This window comes from Lacerta agilis, chromosome 7, assembly GCF_009819535.1.
Source record: "Lacerta agilis isolate rLacAgi1 chromosome 7, rLacAgi1.pri, whole genome shotgun sequence".
In the NCBI taxonomy this organism is placed as follows: Eukaryota; Metazoa; Chordata; class Lepidosauria; order Squamata; family Lacertidae; genus Lacerta; species Lacerta agilis.
In genome coordinates, this window is record NC_046318.1 from 13,222,458 (window position 1) to 13,237,520 (window position 15,063).

General features: G+C 39.9%; 2 protein-coding genes across 2 annotated transcripts in view; both read right to left on the reverse strand.

Annotated features, from left to right (window-relative positions):
- Window positions 1-1,128: 1,128 nt before the first annotated feature.
- ROPN1L (rhophilin associated tail protein 1 like) lies at window positions 1,129-7,850 on the reverse strand. The gene is made up of 6 exons (XM_033154390.1): window positions 7,727-7,850; window positions 5,392-5,558; window positions 4,825-4,948; window positions 4,464-4,625; window positions 2,901-3,076; window positions 1,129-1,260 (listed from the first exon to the last, which is right to left on the reverse strand). Exons 2-6 carry the CDS (start codon window positions 5,520-5,522, stop codon window positions 1,215-1,217), a joined length of 639 nt encoding a protein of 212 aa, XP_033010281.1. The 5' UTR covers window positions 5,523-5,558; window positions 7,727-7,850; the 3' UTR covers window positions 1,129-1,214.
- A 1,658-nt stretch (window positions 7,851-9,508) lies between these two features.
- MARCHF6 (membrane associated ring-CH-type finger 6) overlaps window positions 9,509-15,063 on the reverse strand; it is a 32,135-nt gene continuing 26,580 nt past the window's right edge. Inside the window, exons 23-25 of the mRNA XM_033154392.1 lie at window positions 14,276-14,408; window positions 12,368-12,503; window positions 9,509-11,816 (exon numbers count right to left, since the gene is read on the reverse strand). Coding sequence (XP_033010283.1) covers window positions 11,726-11,816; window positions 12,368-12,503; window positions 14,276-14,408 — 360 coding nt within the window. The 3' untranslated portion in view covers window positions 9,509-11,725. The remainder of the gene's footprint in view (window positions 11,817-12,367; window positions 12,504-14,275; window positions 14,409-15,063) is intronic.

Here is a 15,063-nt window from a genome sequence, read left to right on the forward strand (position 1 = left end):
AGTCTGTTGTGCATCATTTTCCCCAAGAAAACAAACCCTGGTTAAGTGCCAAAATTCCTGGAATCTCTTCCTACCACTTGGCAGAGATTTGGAGGGGGGGCATTATGATATTTTAGACATAAGAGAATTTCTAGCAGAAGTCCAGGCAAACAAACAAAAAAAGAAACACGAACAAATTCCTGTCGGGAAAAAGGATATGCCGCATGTGGAGAGGCACAGATGCCCCATCCCTGCTCTAGTGCTATGCTGGTCTTCATCTTGTTATGGCCTGGTAGACATCCCATATAACGTATTCTGAAATCCCTCAATGGAAAGCAGGCAAAAGTATAAAAGCAGCCTGTACTTCCAAAAAGCTGGCACAACACTCTTGACACAGGATGGTGGGTATGCACAAAAAACGTTTGCTGCATTATAAGGAACTGAACATTTTGTCAGATGAAACACATGATGTTCAGAATGTCTAGTGTTTTCAAAGAAAACCATGTGAATACTTAAGTCTCTTGTACACCACTCTAGAGATCCACATATACAAGAAGCTCTGTGCCTATCCACAAGCTTCCTAGCAAAATCAGTTCTGACCACACCAATTTCAGAAGTGGGGCTGAATCCAGTCTGTTCCTGCTGCTCGTGTTGCTAATCTGTTTGGTGCTGTGCCCATGACCACAGTGTAGTAGCTTCGTACTTTGACTCAGTCATGTATGCAAAAAACATTTTTGCATGTGCTTCCCATTCAAGGAAGGGACCCTGAGCAGTTTCGAGATCAGACTGTTGAAATATTTAACTCGTAAGATCCTGTGGCTGTAGATTGCAAAAAATTCTGCAGTAGTTGCAGTGATTTCTGTTGTGAACTGTCCTGGGATCTTGGGATGAAGGACAGTATACAAATTTTAACAACAACAACATCACTGAGTGGTTAAAATTCACTATGGCACTTGAACAGTTAGAAGTCCCCACCAATTATTTATTATGTTTATTACCATCATATCCATCTGTTCTGGATACCCCTCTGAGAAACCAGTGATCAACTCCTCACAAAGCATTGCTATGACTTTTATGTAATCAAATGATAGGATATTACTTAATAATTTCCTAAAACAATTCCATGAACATAAAGGACACTACTACAGGTAGCATATTATTAACTTTAAAAATCTGTACTTTATGTCAGATAATGTAATGTTATTCCACGTTCTGTTAAGTCCTGATTTAAGGTTTCATTTGCGGAAATCTGCAACTCCAACCATATATTCCTTGCGTGACCTAAATTACAAGAAAATATATTACTTTTCATTATTAATGCCCAAAGAAACTTAATTTCAGTTTACATTCATTCTGTGGTACTTCCTCTCATCCCATTTGGATGCAATTCTAGCATGAAAACATTTGCATAAAATAAGAGGAACTCACGGTAATATTTTCAGAGATACGTATAGGGATATTTGTATTCCACAAGCTAGATCACCAAATCTCTATATGTTTGAACCTTCTTGTTTAAATCGTGTACATCTTCCATAGGCTAGGATACCAGCATTATAATATAACAGCCAAAATAATATATTAATATTACCCTATTAATAAGGTGGGTTATAATGTAGTGAACTGTTAAGGTTGTATCATATCCAGCCTTTACTAAAAGAAAGTGTGTATTTGGAGGTGAAAAGCAGTTTGAATATATTTCTATAAGCATGGCCATCCTCATAATTATATGCTAGATACTACAGTACTGCATAGATGTAATAGTCTAACATCTTGACCCATTGCAAATATACCGTAATGGCCTGCCCCTGGGCTCACACATGGACTCAATTTTCTCTAGCATGAGTTTAGAAACTTTCACTATTTTAGATTAACTGTGTACAGCTTGCCATGTCATCCAAATCCAGACATACTGGTTACTCTGAATTACAGTCAGGGGAAATGAGCCAACTTCAAGCCATAGTTTGTGAAGCTGGCTTGTTTTCACTAACCATAGTTAAAATTAACCACACAAGAGTTTGGACCACATAGATATGGTTAATCTAAAAGGGAAGCAGAAGGGCTGGGGAAGGGCAGCAACTCAAGCTTCTGCTTTGTGTTAGAAGGCCCTAGGTCCAATCCCTGGCATCCCCAAGTAGGGAAAGACTCCCTGCCTGAAGTGTTTGAGAGCCAATGCCAATCAGAATCAGAATAGACAATACTAGATGGACCAGTAGGACCCAGCTTTCTATGAACCTAAGCTTCCAGTGTCCTAATTATCGCCATGCTGGAGGAGTAGATGGGGTGCAGGGAACATGCACAAGCATGGGGGAGGCTAGACACATTTTCATTACACTGAACCACTGTTTACTGTTAGATCTGACTGCAGCCAGTTTCCCAATCCCTTAACCGTGATTAAAGATCAGGACAAAGGCACGTTTTCTCCTCTCAACTGCCACATTAATCTCCTTATCTCTTCATTTTTCAGCATAAAGTATTGAGTAGTATTATGTTTACAGCAACCCTAACCACAGCTGACTTTAAACAGAGTTTGAAACTGGTTTGCAAGCTAGGATTAAAGGCAACCATTGTTAGCATAAGCCTCAGTGCAGATTAATATTTTCCATTCTAAATTAATTCTCAATTTAAAACAGGCAAATATTATTAATATTTTTAAAAACTTTTTACTCATGTTTTATTTTTTTCTTTTGGTAACCAAATTCTCAACTCAACTGTACAACCTACATTGTAAGAAGCTGCAAGAAGCAGCTATAGGGGAAACTTCAAAGAGCAATACTCCATCAAAACTGGTGAAAAATAATATGTTAATCGGCTCGTGAAAATCATCGCTTCAGAAGAACAAATAAAAAGAGCCTGCTTGACTAAAATGCAGTTCCAAGCCAAATCTGGATTGTATTACATTCAGACATCCAATTAATACTTACACTTGTTCTTTAAGACCCTTCAGGAATTTCTCAGTGGATTCCTCTGTTATCTCCTCATCTAAGCTAGCCAAGTAGCTATAGATAAATGCGAAAGTGTCATATGGAATGCGGGCTGCTCCACCTTCTGGATCATTTGTAAGAATTTCACAGGCATGTTTCATAGAACTGAGTAAGGACTGAAAAAGTTAAAAGGAAAGCATACATTAGCAGTCATGTGCTACAATAAAGTGAAGTGATGAAAGTACAGAGTGCTGAAAGTACAGAGTGATCTGTGCATAACCACTGCAAGGGTCACATCAAACACCAATGATATATGAGCAAAAAGTATGGAAATTGTGTAGAAATTATCTTGTGTGATGATGCTGCATGTTTCTAATTTATTGCATCTGCCAGGAAGTCATGGCTAACTGCACAGAGATGTGCTGGGAAACTGCACAGAAGCATGTGCCATCACCAGGCTGTAACAATCTTGTAAGGGATTTGCCTTCTCCTCGCGAGGAGGGCCGGGGGGGGGGGGAGGTCCTACTCATGAGGAGAGCCCAGGCGGAAGTACTCCTTGTGGGGAGAGTGGGGAAGGTGATCCTGCTAGTGGGGAGGATCAGGGTAGTGAACCTCCCCCAGAGGAGGTCTTGCTCAGGTACAGAGAGCCCCAGCCACTGCTGTCATCTGACTCCTTTCAAAGCCCATCGCCAGAGCTCTCCTGCGGAAGAGGAGGAGGAGCCGAGGGTTAGGGATGCTGGGCAGAGACCCAGCAATGCCAGCCAGAGGTGATCAGAGGGGGAGTTGCAGTTTCTGGCGCCAGCACAGCATCGGGGGGTCAGGGGACACAGAAAACTTCGTTTCAGGGTGCTGAGGCTTTGGTGTTGGGCGGGAGAGGGGCACTTCCAGATTCTGCAAGAGACTGAGCGGTCATGTTTTTAGCTAGCTCTGCACTGTAAATAGTTATGCACAATAAAGTAGTCTTTAGTGTAAGATGACTCTGTTGTTACTCATGAGCAACACCGTGGTGTACCCTGACAAATCTACTAGGATTCACATGCTTTTCTCTACATGTTTTCTGATTAATGCATTCATAAAATCTGAAGCACTCCTCAGTTTACTAGTGTAATCCTGAAAGGTGATAGGTAATCTTTATAATCCAAAAAGAAACTCAGTATAACATTAAAAAAGGACATGCAGTGCAACTAAACAGGCATAATTGAATGGCACCATGGAATGAATCTGCAGTTCAGGTACATGTTGTTACTCCTAATTTCTACTATGACATGGTCTCTTAACTTCTACTCAAACTGAAAATTTCAGATAATTTGCTCTTGGTGAATATTAGGAACCAAATAAATGATAACTGTTAAGGAAGAAATATGTCACCTCTGTAATGAATGATGAATGTGAAACTATTTCCAAATTTTTAAAAGCAGATTTCCAATAGAAAATTTAAAAGTTGAAAAACTGTGAGCTAACGCATGTCTCAAAATCCAGAGAGAGAACATATATATATATTGATTTTTTCAAAATTCTAAACACTGCAAACAAGTACACATTATGTTTGACAGGCCTACATACCCCACCAAGAGCACTACATGCAAGGGCAAAGAACTTCATCCATTCCACTCCTTCTAAAAAATTGCCCAGTCGAAGAAGGTTGCGGAGCTGTTCCATTGGCAAGCACAAGTTTTTCCACTTTCTCTGAAGGTCTGATACTTCCACAGTTTCCTTTTCAGAGAGCTTTAAAAACACATGTACATCATAAATTAACCATAAGAAAACAGCATGAAAAGTTAAGTTACCTATTAAAAGAACATTCATTTTAGATGTTTAAATCATTTTAAAATCTATGCAGTGTTCTCCCTAGTTTGACAGCTTTTTTTTAAATCTAAAGATGTTTCATAAGAACAATGAGGACACATTCTGCAAAACCTTTTACCTGTTTATGCAAAATTTTAAGGAGTCCTGGAGTCAGACCAGTGTCATTTTTCTGTGTGGCTACTGGCCTTTCAAGGCGGTCCTTCACAGGAAGAGGCTCTCCATTTGACAAAGCATAGAAATACCTATGATAGCACAAATGCAAAAATATGGTTCAGGTCAAATAAATAAATATTCAAAATAAGTACATTAAAGGTCAAATATGTATAATGGTGGCCCAAGAGGCCCTTTCAGTGAGAAAAAGCCACTTCCTGTTAGGGAGTAGGGAGAAGGGAGACTTTTCCTCCCATAATGCAGGAAAACGCGGATTTAAAATTCCATAGGATGAGGCCTTGCGGGTGGAAAACTACTAATGGTAAAATAATTAGGCATCTCTCTCTGCCACAATTCTGGTACCCATTGAGAAACATTTATTTCTCATTCTTAGAGGTTGTTCAGATGCCAGTGCACACCAATGCATTAATGTTGTTGTGCTGCCAGTTGGCCACTCCCACAGATATGCTATCCAGTAGTGACTGTTATGTGAAGACTTCTGTATCAGGGCCATTAGTTTCAGTTTTCTACTCACGCATAAGACCACTGAAGTACATCACGCGGTTGGGTCCTGATAGCAGCCTTGGTAAATTGTTTCATAATATTTGGCAATTCAGGAGGAACATGGATCTGCTGCGCACAGAACATAACATCTGGAACAGGCATGGTTGTACTAGGTCCAAAACCAGAAAGCTAAGAGAACTAAAAAGAACATTATTCCTAAACAGATGACGCTCAGGACCCCTTCCAACTACAATTCTATGAAGCTATTTCAAGCTGTCTTACATTGGATAATGAAGATTTACCTGGCTAACTCAAAACACATGTACTGGCCTTGCCACACCACCTGATTTTCTTGTACATGGTAGCATCATCATCACTGTTTGTGGATTCTCCCTCCCCGGTCAAATTTCCCCACACGTATGTAACAATTTCTCTTTCTAGAACATTTCCTTCAGATTTGTTCTCAGCGCAAAATTTGTATACTAAAGCATCAATACTATCACAAAAAGAGACCAAAGGTCACCAAAGGTCAAGAAGCATAGCCAATCACCCTTCAAGTACCGGTAGATGCTTGTCTTAGGCTGCAATCTTCCCACATATAAAACTCAATCATGTGCTTACCTACTTGGAAGTAAATCCCACTGAGTTCAATGAGGTGTTAGGCTTCTTGCCATTATCTCTTAGGAATAAATACTATTGAATTCACTGGGAATTGCTTTCAAGCAAAGATACTGGAAGTCAGAATTGGAAGTGTGGGTGTGAGTGAATGAGAGAGAGAGAGAGAGAGAGAGAGAGAGAGAGAGAGAAGCATTGTGGCTATGGGGTACCAGTGAGTGTCAACTACAGGAGCCTAAAACAGGTGGCTAATCCTGAAAATGTCCCTGCTTGTGCATGGGGGGGGGATCTGCTCACACATCCAGCATGCTTTTTAAAATGAGTATGTACCGGTATGTATGTAGGTTACGAACTGTTCTCTGTATCTAACTAATTATTATTATTATTATTATTATTATTATTATTATTATTATTATTTATACCCCGCCCATCTGGCTGGGTTTCCCCAGCCACTCTGGGCAGCTTCCAACAGAATATTAAAATGCAATAGTCTATTAAACATTAAAAGCTTCCGTAAACAGGGCTGCCTTCAGATGTCTACTGCTTTCAACAACAAAAAAGTGGTATCTGAAGAAGTGTGCATGCACACGAAAGCTCATACCAAGAACAAACTTAGTTGGTCTCTAAGGTGCTACTGAAAGGAATTTTTTTCTTTTTTCTTTTGTTTTGACTATGGCAGACCAACACGGCTACCTACCTGTAACTGGAACAAAAAAGTGGTAAAAGAAGCTCACCCATGTACAACTGTGCACTGTACGCGATTGGGGGGGGGGCACTGTGATCGCACAGGATTAATCCTGGCTGTGCAAGAGATTCTGCACACATACATACACACGGGTGTAGCCAGGATGTATGTTGCGGGCGGGCAGAACCTCAGTTACTTAAGTATTTCTATTGATTTGTTTGATTTGGAGGGGGGTCGCTGTCCCCCTTGGCTACCTCCGTGCTTTTGTGTGTGTTACCTTTAAAGCCCTATGTAGCTTAGGACCCTCGTACTTACGGGACCGCCTCTCCTGGTATGCCCCACAGAGGACCTCAAGGTCCACAAATAACAATAGTCTAAGGGTCCTGGGCCCAAAAGAAGCCAGATTATCCTCCACAAGGGCCAAGGCTTTCTCAGTGTTGGCTCCAACCTGGTGGAATACTCTGTCCAAGACTAGGGCCCTGCGGGACCTGACCTCCTTCTGCAGGGCCTGTAAAACAGAGTTATTCTGCCTGGCCTTTAATCTAGCCTGATCCCCTATTCCTATTCCTTTCCCCCCTCCCATTTTTCTGAAGAAACCCTTCTGAGTCCCCACATTAAAATTCCTCCCTGGTCTCCCTACTGCCTAGCATGACTAACCTGGCCAGTTAGCCCTGGTGATCTCATTGATGTTTGTTTTTTATGCTGGTTTTTTAGCTTTTTTAAAGCTGTTTTAATCATTGTCTTACATTTGTTGTTAGCCGCCCCGAGCACGGTTTCTGGATCGGGAAGGGTGGGGTAGAAATAAAAAAATTATTATTATTATTATTACCCACCCACCCACAAACATATATATAATACACACACACACACACCAACAAACTGTCCCCTCAAAGTTTGGGAAAGAGACGGCAGGATTAATACCACAATGACTTATCACAAATATGTGTGTGTGTGTGTGTTTGTGTGTGTGTGTATGCAGTTTTTTGCCTCGCGAATGTCCCCCCCCCATAGGTTGAAACGGCCCCCGGCGACTCGGGGAGAAGCGGCAGAAGCGGAGGTCATTTACCTCGCCGGGGCTTTTAAACCCCTCGCCCTCCCTCGCGCTCTTTCTCGAAAGGGACGAGGCGGCCCGCCGCCGTTGAGTTGCTATGGCAGCGCGCTCGCGCCTCGCCGTCTCGTAGCAACCGCGAGAACCATAGAGAAGCGCAGGGTGGGGGGAACGCTAGAGCGGCACTTTAAAAGCCGCGTTCCGCGAGGACGCGAAAGGGGCGGGGCAGGAAAAAAAAAACCTCTATGGTGGAAGCCCCTCATGTGCTTCGCTGTGGGATATAGGATAGAGAAGGCCTTCGAGCTTCGGGCCGGAATTGCAGTCTCTGCGTCGAACGCCGGCGATTCGACGTCCTGTGGGCGGGGACGTCGGGGACGCAGGCGCAATAGGAAGGGAAGGGAAGCTGCGTTTAGGTTGCCCAAGTACCAAGGTGGATCCTGTTTTAGGGAACAAACTCAGTTGGTCTCTAAGGTGCTACTAGAAAGAATTTTCGATCCTGTTTTAGGGGTGGGGAGTGGGGTTGTGCATAGAATCCGCCTCGAGTCTTGTCAGAGAAAAAAAGCGGGGTATAAATTAACATATAATATAAATACATATAAATTAAATATAGCCTGTTTTATATATCTATAAATAATGTACTATATTATATATTCTCATATACAGTATTTCGCTTTTTTCAAAAAATGGGGTGCATTGGGGCCATTTCAAAAGCATCAATCAGCGCTCTCCCCAGTCTTTGGAAGTAAGCAATTGTTCACATTTTCAGTACTGCTTTGATCTTTAAGAAGGGCCAGTTTTTTTTTTTTTTTAAAGTAAATAAAGCATATTATAAAACCATAGAACTGTTGAGTTGGAAGGGACCCTGAGGATCATCTATTCTAGTCCAACCTCCTGCAATGCAGAATAATCATTATTCCAATTATTATTGGAACTGAACGTTGTACTTCACATTAATGGTGTTCACAGCAGAGACTTGTAACAAGCGATGCACACTTTTAAGATTCCCAAAACGGTGCCAGAGTTGAGTGGCTAAGGAGAGATTACTGGAGCAAGCCTATGACAGGGCACATCAGTTTTTGCACCTCGTAAATCCTGATTTGCCTTTCAGCTGTCGCTTGCAGGTATGGAATTCTAATGGGGGCGGCTATTTGCACAGAAGAAACCTGCATTCAGTCAGAATGCACTGTGTCTCAAAACTATGCAGTGTCTCAAAACTAATCTCTACAGCCTTGAGGACTAGAAACTTGCTCAGACACTCCATGCACCAGTTACTGGATAATGTTCTCACGGCACCACAGAAAGTTATCATCCTACTAGCACTTGGAATATATATATAGCTGAACACCTTAATCTGAACACTGTTTTGTTCCTACTGTATTACCTTATATTTTGATTTACTGATAATATGTCAATCCCATGCCATTTTTTATGGTTATATAAAAAAACCTACAAATATCACCTTCCTTTGGCAAGTATTCTTGGGCTTGCAAACTTGGGCTTTTCTTCATTTTCATTTTAAAGTATGTTTCTAGTCCTTGGAGGCAACAGCGAAACATACAGGAAATGGGTGGTGAGATATGGATAGCAAGTATGAAGCACCCCACATACTTAATTTACCATTCCATTAATAGAAGCACAATACATAAACTTAGAGTAAGTGCACTTAATTTGTGTAATTGATACAAGTAAAAAGAATCCAGTTTCATGTTGGCCGCTTTTGGTTCCACCCGCTCCACTCCCTTTAGAACAGAATACACACAGCCCTGCTTTGTGCTGCAATAAGATAGCAAGTGTCAAGGCTTTTTCTTAATAAACTTTAATAATCTTTGCAGATCAGGTTGTCCGGGATAAAAACAAAAATTACAAGATACTGCATTTCTGCAAAATGCTACAGGAAAAAGCACAGTATCGCTGGCAATATCCCAGTGGTAAGACTGCTTGGATATTAAAAACAAAGACCATCAATGACAGATAATTGTGCAACCAAACACATGTATTACCAGAAACTGCAGTATTTGGGGGTAAAATATGCTCCTGTACAGAAAAGTACACCATTATAAATATTGAAATGTGTAATATTTGCATGTCCCAGAGGATCAGGCACAAAAGACTCAAACTTAAGATCTTTGTACAGTGAATTAGAAGTGTTTTTGGCCATCTCTCATTACTATGCTCTTTTTATTTGGAATTTTGTGAAATATTTATTTAGAAATAAACCTCAAGAGTATCAACACATTTTATAGCCCAGAATGTCTAAAAATGAGGTAATGCTGCAAAATACCAAAGATGGACCTCTTGTTTGATAGTCCAGTTAGATAGTCCAGTTCCACTTCTATTACACAATTCTACTATTCTACTGGGCATGAGCGTAGATTGTCAGAAATCTTGACTCCAACCACCACCTCTGCCCCCCAAACATGGAACCAGAACAGCTCTCGACATATTTCTGCTTTTTCTTTCAAGCACAAAGACATATCCTGAAGACAGTAGACAAATTCCTTGGTAATCTATTCAATACACATAATTAAATATACATGATGTTCAAGGACACAGTCCTGAGTGGCCACACAACTGCATAGCATTAATGTTTCTCAATACAATTAAACCTAAATCAATTTCTCACTGTATTTGAATAGGATGTTGTGTGTTTTAAGCACACAACTGAACCGTACTTAAAGCTTCGGCATAGTTCCATTTGTCTGTCTCAGAACTATTTACATTAAAAAAGCATTGCAGAAAATAAGTACACATATAAAAATATGAGAATTGGTGAACTTGATTGGGGGGGGGGGCTCTTCCTTAGCGCTATCACTGTAAAGATCAGCTCTTTATTTTATTTTTGGTTCTCTTTCTGCTGTTGTTAATACTATAAAGGTTTTCACCCACAGAATCTACTAATTTCTCCCCAAAACCTCTAGCATAACTGCCATGCAAAATTAATGCTAACCATTTCTAGAATTACAGGTGTTCATTTTTAATATGATATGGTATAAAGTCCATAGTACAAATTGCAACTTTGGTCATAAGAAGGTTTCAGGCCACTCAAGAAAAAAGGAGGGTCTTTCATAGCATGTTCCAGCCTTTATGTTCTCTGTGCTCTTGAATAAACATGTCAGATAACCTTCTGCACTATTCTCTAGTGTAAATAAATCCTTGTAAGCATTTAAACTGTATAGCTTCAAAGATGTAAAAAGGAAATATTGGCTTATGCATTGGAAATGCAGTCTTCCACAAACCTCTCAATTAGCAGATTTAAGAATTTCTGCCACTTAGCTCTAATGAACTTTGATTTAAGTGCTTAGAAATTCATTAAAATTCTGTCTTTCAGTGCCAAGGAATTAATGCCTTCCAGCCAAACAAGCAATGCCAAAACTGCTTGAAGGAGAAAAAATCATCTTGATTTACCAGTTACTGTACAATATTATAAACTTACACATGGAAAAAGATAATCAGGCAATAGAAAATTTACATCAGCTTTGATGTTATATAAAATGATAAAAAATGAAGCTTATGTGTTCTTGCCACAGCCACTTCACTGCTGACTGTAATGGTCATTTTGTTTTTATATTGATGAGCCCCCAGCTTTGCAAAAATTATATTTGGGAAATGGCCAGAGCCACCATAAAAATGCAACTTTTTTTTAAAGTGTCTTGCCTCTTGCAGTATTGCTTTGTGGCACATATGTCAACAGAACAGCAGTCCAAAATAAAGTGGCAACTAGATTTAATAAATTAATATTCTTTTAAAGATGTACAATGAACATTCATTTTTAATTCAGGGTATTAGGGTATTGCTATTTACACATTTACAGATCTCAGCACTGATAACTTCAGAAGTTGCAGATAAAAGGTGCATAGCCTTGACTGCTTTCTGAACGCCATGAAAAAAGTAAGCCAAAATTAAAAGATAAAAACCCAGCTGAGAGGATTGTTGGGAAAGACACCCAAAGAATGAAGACCAGTCAATGAAAAAGGACACAAAGGCAAGGGAGGATCAAGTAATTCCATTTGAGCATTTCTATTCTTGTGAAGACTGAGGGGGTGGGGCTGGTGTTCCTTGTTTTCCAGTTTTCCTTTCGTAATTCACAAGTCGTTGCCCAACAAGGTACCTATGATTTAAAACAAAACAAAACACCATTATGTTTGGTCTTCACATGCCGTTCAAAAATAATAATAATAGTGGGCACTGTAAGTGGGGAAGTAAATTTGCAGTCATTAAGATCCCAATAGCAAGTATATAGAATACATTTTTTAAGGTTCTTAAATAAAAGAAAGGGACATTCAAAGTACAGACAGTTACAAATATTTTTATTTTGAACACCTGGTTGATCCCCTTTGCAAATTCCAAATGGGCAGGCAATGGGAGGGGGCAGGCAATGGCATACCAACATGAATCGCTTCACAAAATTTCTGGTTTTGAAGAAAAGCTTTCAGTGTTTCCAGCGGCAGTGACATTATCATCTCTATTTAGTCTCAAAGCACTGTAAATTTGATCCAGTATTCTGTCACCTCACTGTTCATCCCAGATGCTTCAGAAAAGGTTTAAAATACCATTTTCACAATGCTCCAAAATCTAACCATCACTTCCAGCTTCCTAAAACTTTAGGAGACTAGTATTACTGCCCCAGAACTGATGAACTTTACAAATGTAGATACTCACTTGTCATTTTTAATGTGTTCATAAAGGCGCTTGAACTGACGGACCTGGAAAGATAAGATCCCCATCAAAACCACCACCATGAGCAGAAAAGGATAAATTCGACGTTGCACTAGGTTTTGCATTTCAGGAGTGACACCTGCAAAAAAGTTAACAAGAGCAAATGAGCTAAAGGTTAAAATCAAGGCTTTACATTTCAAATATCGGAACTGGAGCAACCAACAAGCAAAACTCTACCAGTATCGACCTCTTGATTCTTGCCTTTCATCCCAGCAAGTGATACTGCCTTATGCTGCAGGGCTTGTCTCTTTGCTGTGGGTGCTCAGTGGCTGCTGGTTTATGTGAACACAGAAGAATTATTCCTGAAACCTCTTCTGCTTACTGGTATTCAGTTTTTTATCAGCAAATATGCTGCCAGAGTATCAGAACATTCCTGTCTTTGCAAAGCCAAATTCATAGAAGCTGGAGGTAATAAAGTTATGGCCTGTTTAATATCCAGTTTCATGTTTAGTTTATTACCGTGTCACCCCCCCCCCCACACACACATATTCTCCCTTTGTAGGGACAACCATATTTTATAATGGAAGCTCAGAACATGAACACATTTGTTGTTGCTCAATAAGCCATTCTCCACTACCCCCTAGCAAGTTACTGCCACATACAGAACAAAGTAAGTAATGCAGTGTTTTCTGGGGAAGGACACATTGCTTATCTACAAGGAGAAACCATTTACTACAGCCACACTGCAAATGCTGTAAAGTCATCCAACTAGTATTTGTAATTTAGTTATATGATTCACCTGAACAGCTCTGAAATGGGGAATTCCAAATACAAATAATTATGAATCAATAATTCAATCTTGAATGCTGCAGCCATGTTTTTATTTGAGTTTTTTATTTAAGCTCATTATGTCCTACATATACCGTATTTTTCCATGTATAAGACTATGTCCCCCCCCCCATTTTTTAAAGTTTAAAACTGGAGGTCGTCTTATACATGGAATGTTTAAAATATTTATTTAATTTTGGGCTCAAAAAATAGAGGTCATCTTATACATGGGGGTGTATTATAGATGGAAAAATACGGTACTTCCAAGGTGACAAATGACAATGGGTGGAATTCAACATCACACTCTTCCAATTCTTCCATCTGCACAAGCATTCCAGCTTGCCAGATGGAACAATCTCCCCTCTCCTCCTCCCATGTGTGGTTCAGGGGTTCTCCTGACACCACCACCCCAAGCCAATTTCAGAAATGCACAGGGTGAGGGGAAAGGAGCCCAGTTGCACAAGCGGAAGCCCTTGTGCAGAGCTTCCACCAACGATGCTGGTTTGGTGAATACCACTCATTAGGTATTTCTTCTGAGTAGGGCTGCCCAATATTGCATTGTCACTGAACTCTAAAATACTAGCTATTTTGTGGTAGTAGCCCTACTCCCCATCTGATTGTTGTTTATGTATTTTGTACAATTTCTTCTATATAAATATTCACATGTTTAATAGGCTATTTTTGTTTACCTGAAATAATTCTTTTTAGGGTAATATTTTAGCCGCCACCTTCAAATTTAGCACATATTTCTATTTCATTTTTAATGACCTAGAAGTACATTTCTTTGAAAACAAAAGCTGGGAATCTCTAAATTTCAGATAAAGCCTACCAGCTGCTAAACAGCTTTGTGGGCCAAAACTATGTAACTCTCCAAATGAAGTAACAAGATGTTTTCACTGAAGCTAGCAAATGAAATACTTTTTGAACCTTTGGGCAAGATACAAAATGTGGTAAATGAAGTACAGCTACCTAATGGACATGCTTGACAGAACACTCATTTGACATTTTAACAAAAGATTTTTCACGATTCGTATCTTAATCTGGGACCCACACAATGAAATCTGTATGCCCATCTGCACTTACCTAGTAAAGGTACAATACCAGAAGCTATGATGTAAGGTACACAAAGAGAAAGCAACAGAACTGAGATAACAGGCGCTGCAAGCTTCCGTATTATAAAGTGTAAGTCAATATTCCTAATTCCATTTGCATAAACCTGAAAAAAATAAGACCACATTCAAGATGCATGAAGGACGGCTGCCCGGCACCTGACATTAAATGTATTACATACAAAAATCTCCATATTTATGATTAAGAAGGAATGACAGTATTATAGCATTAAAATATTAGCATTAAATGTGGCAGTTAATATTTTAATATCAGCATTAGCATGTCAACGATGGTTTAGTGCTATCTAGATGAGCTGCAGGCTGAAGCAAGCCCAAACAAATTACTGAGCCTGCATATCTCCCCCTCCATGCACAGCCAAGAGCAGTTCTGCAGAAAGTAGTTTCACTTACAAATTAAGGTGGGCTTGCTGCCTCCCACAAACCAGGAATCCTGGCTTACAACAAACTCTATTAGTTTATGAAGCCAGTTTCATAACCCATGAGTTGAAGTTAACTTGTTTTGAAACTTAATACAGTTTGCTGCTGCAAGCCAGGATTCCTGGTTCATAGGACTCGCCATTCTTCATTCTTTAAAAGCAAAGCTATTGTTTGCAGACACTTTGCTTGGGCACACTGTATCTCATCCACAAAGAGCTAAACTACAGTTGAGTTTCCACGTATCACTAAACAGGTGTTTTAGTGTATAAATCAACTAAAGCAGATTTGGGAAGGCGAGGGAGAGGTTTTGTTGCACAGGCAGAA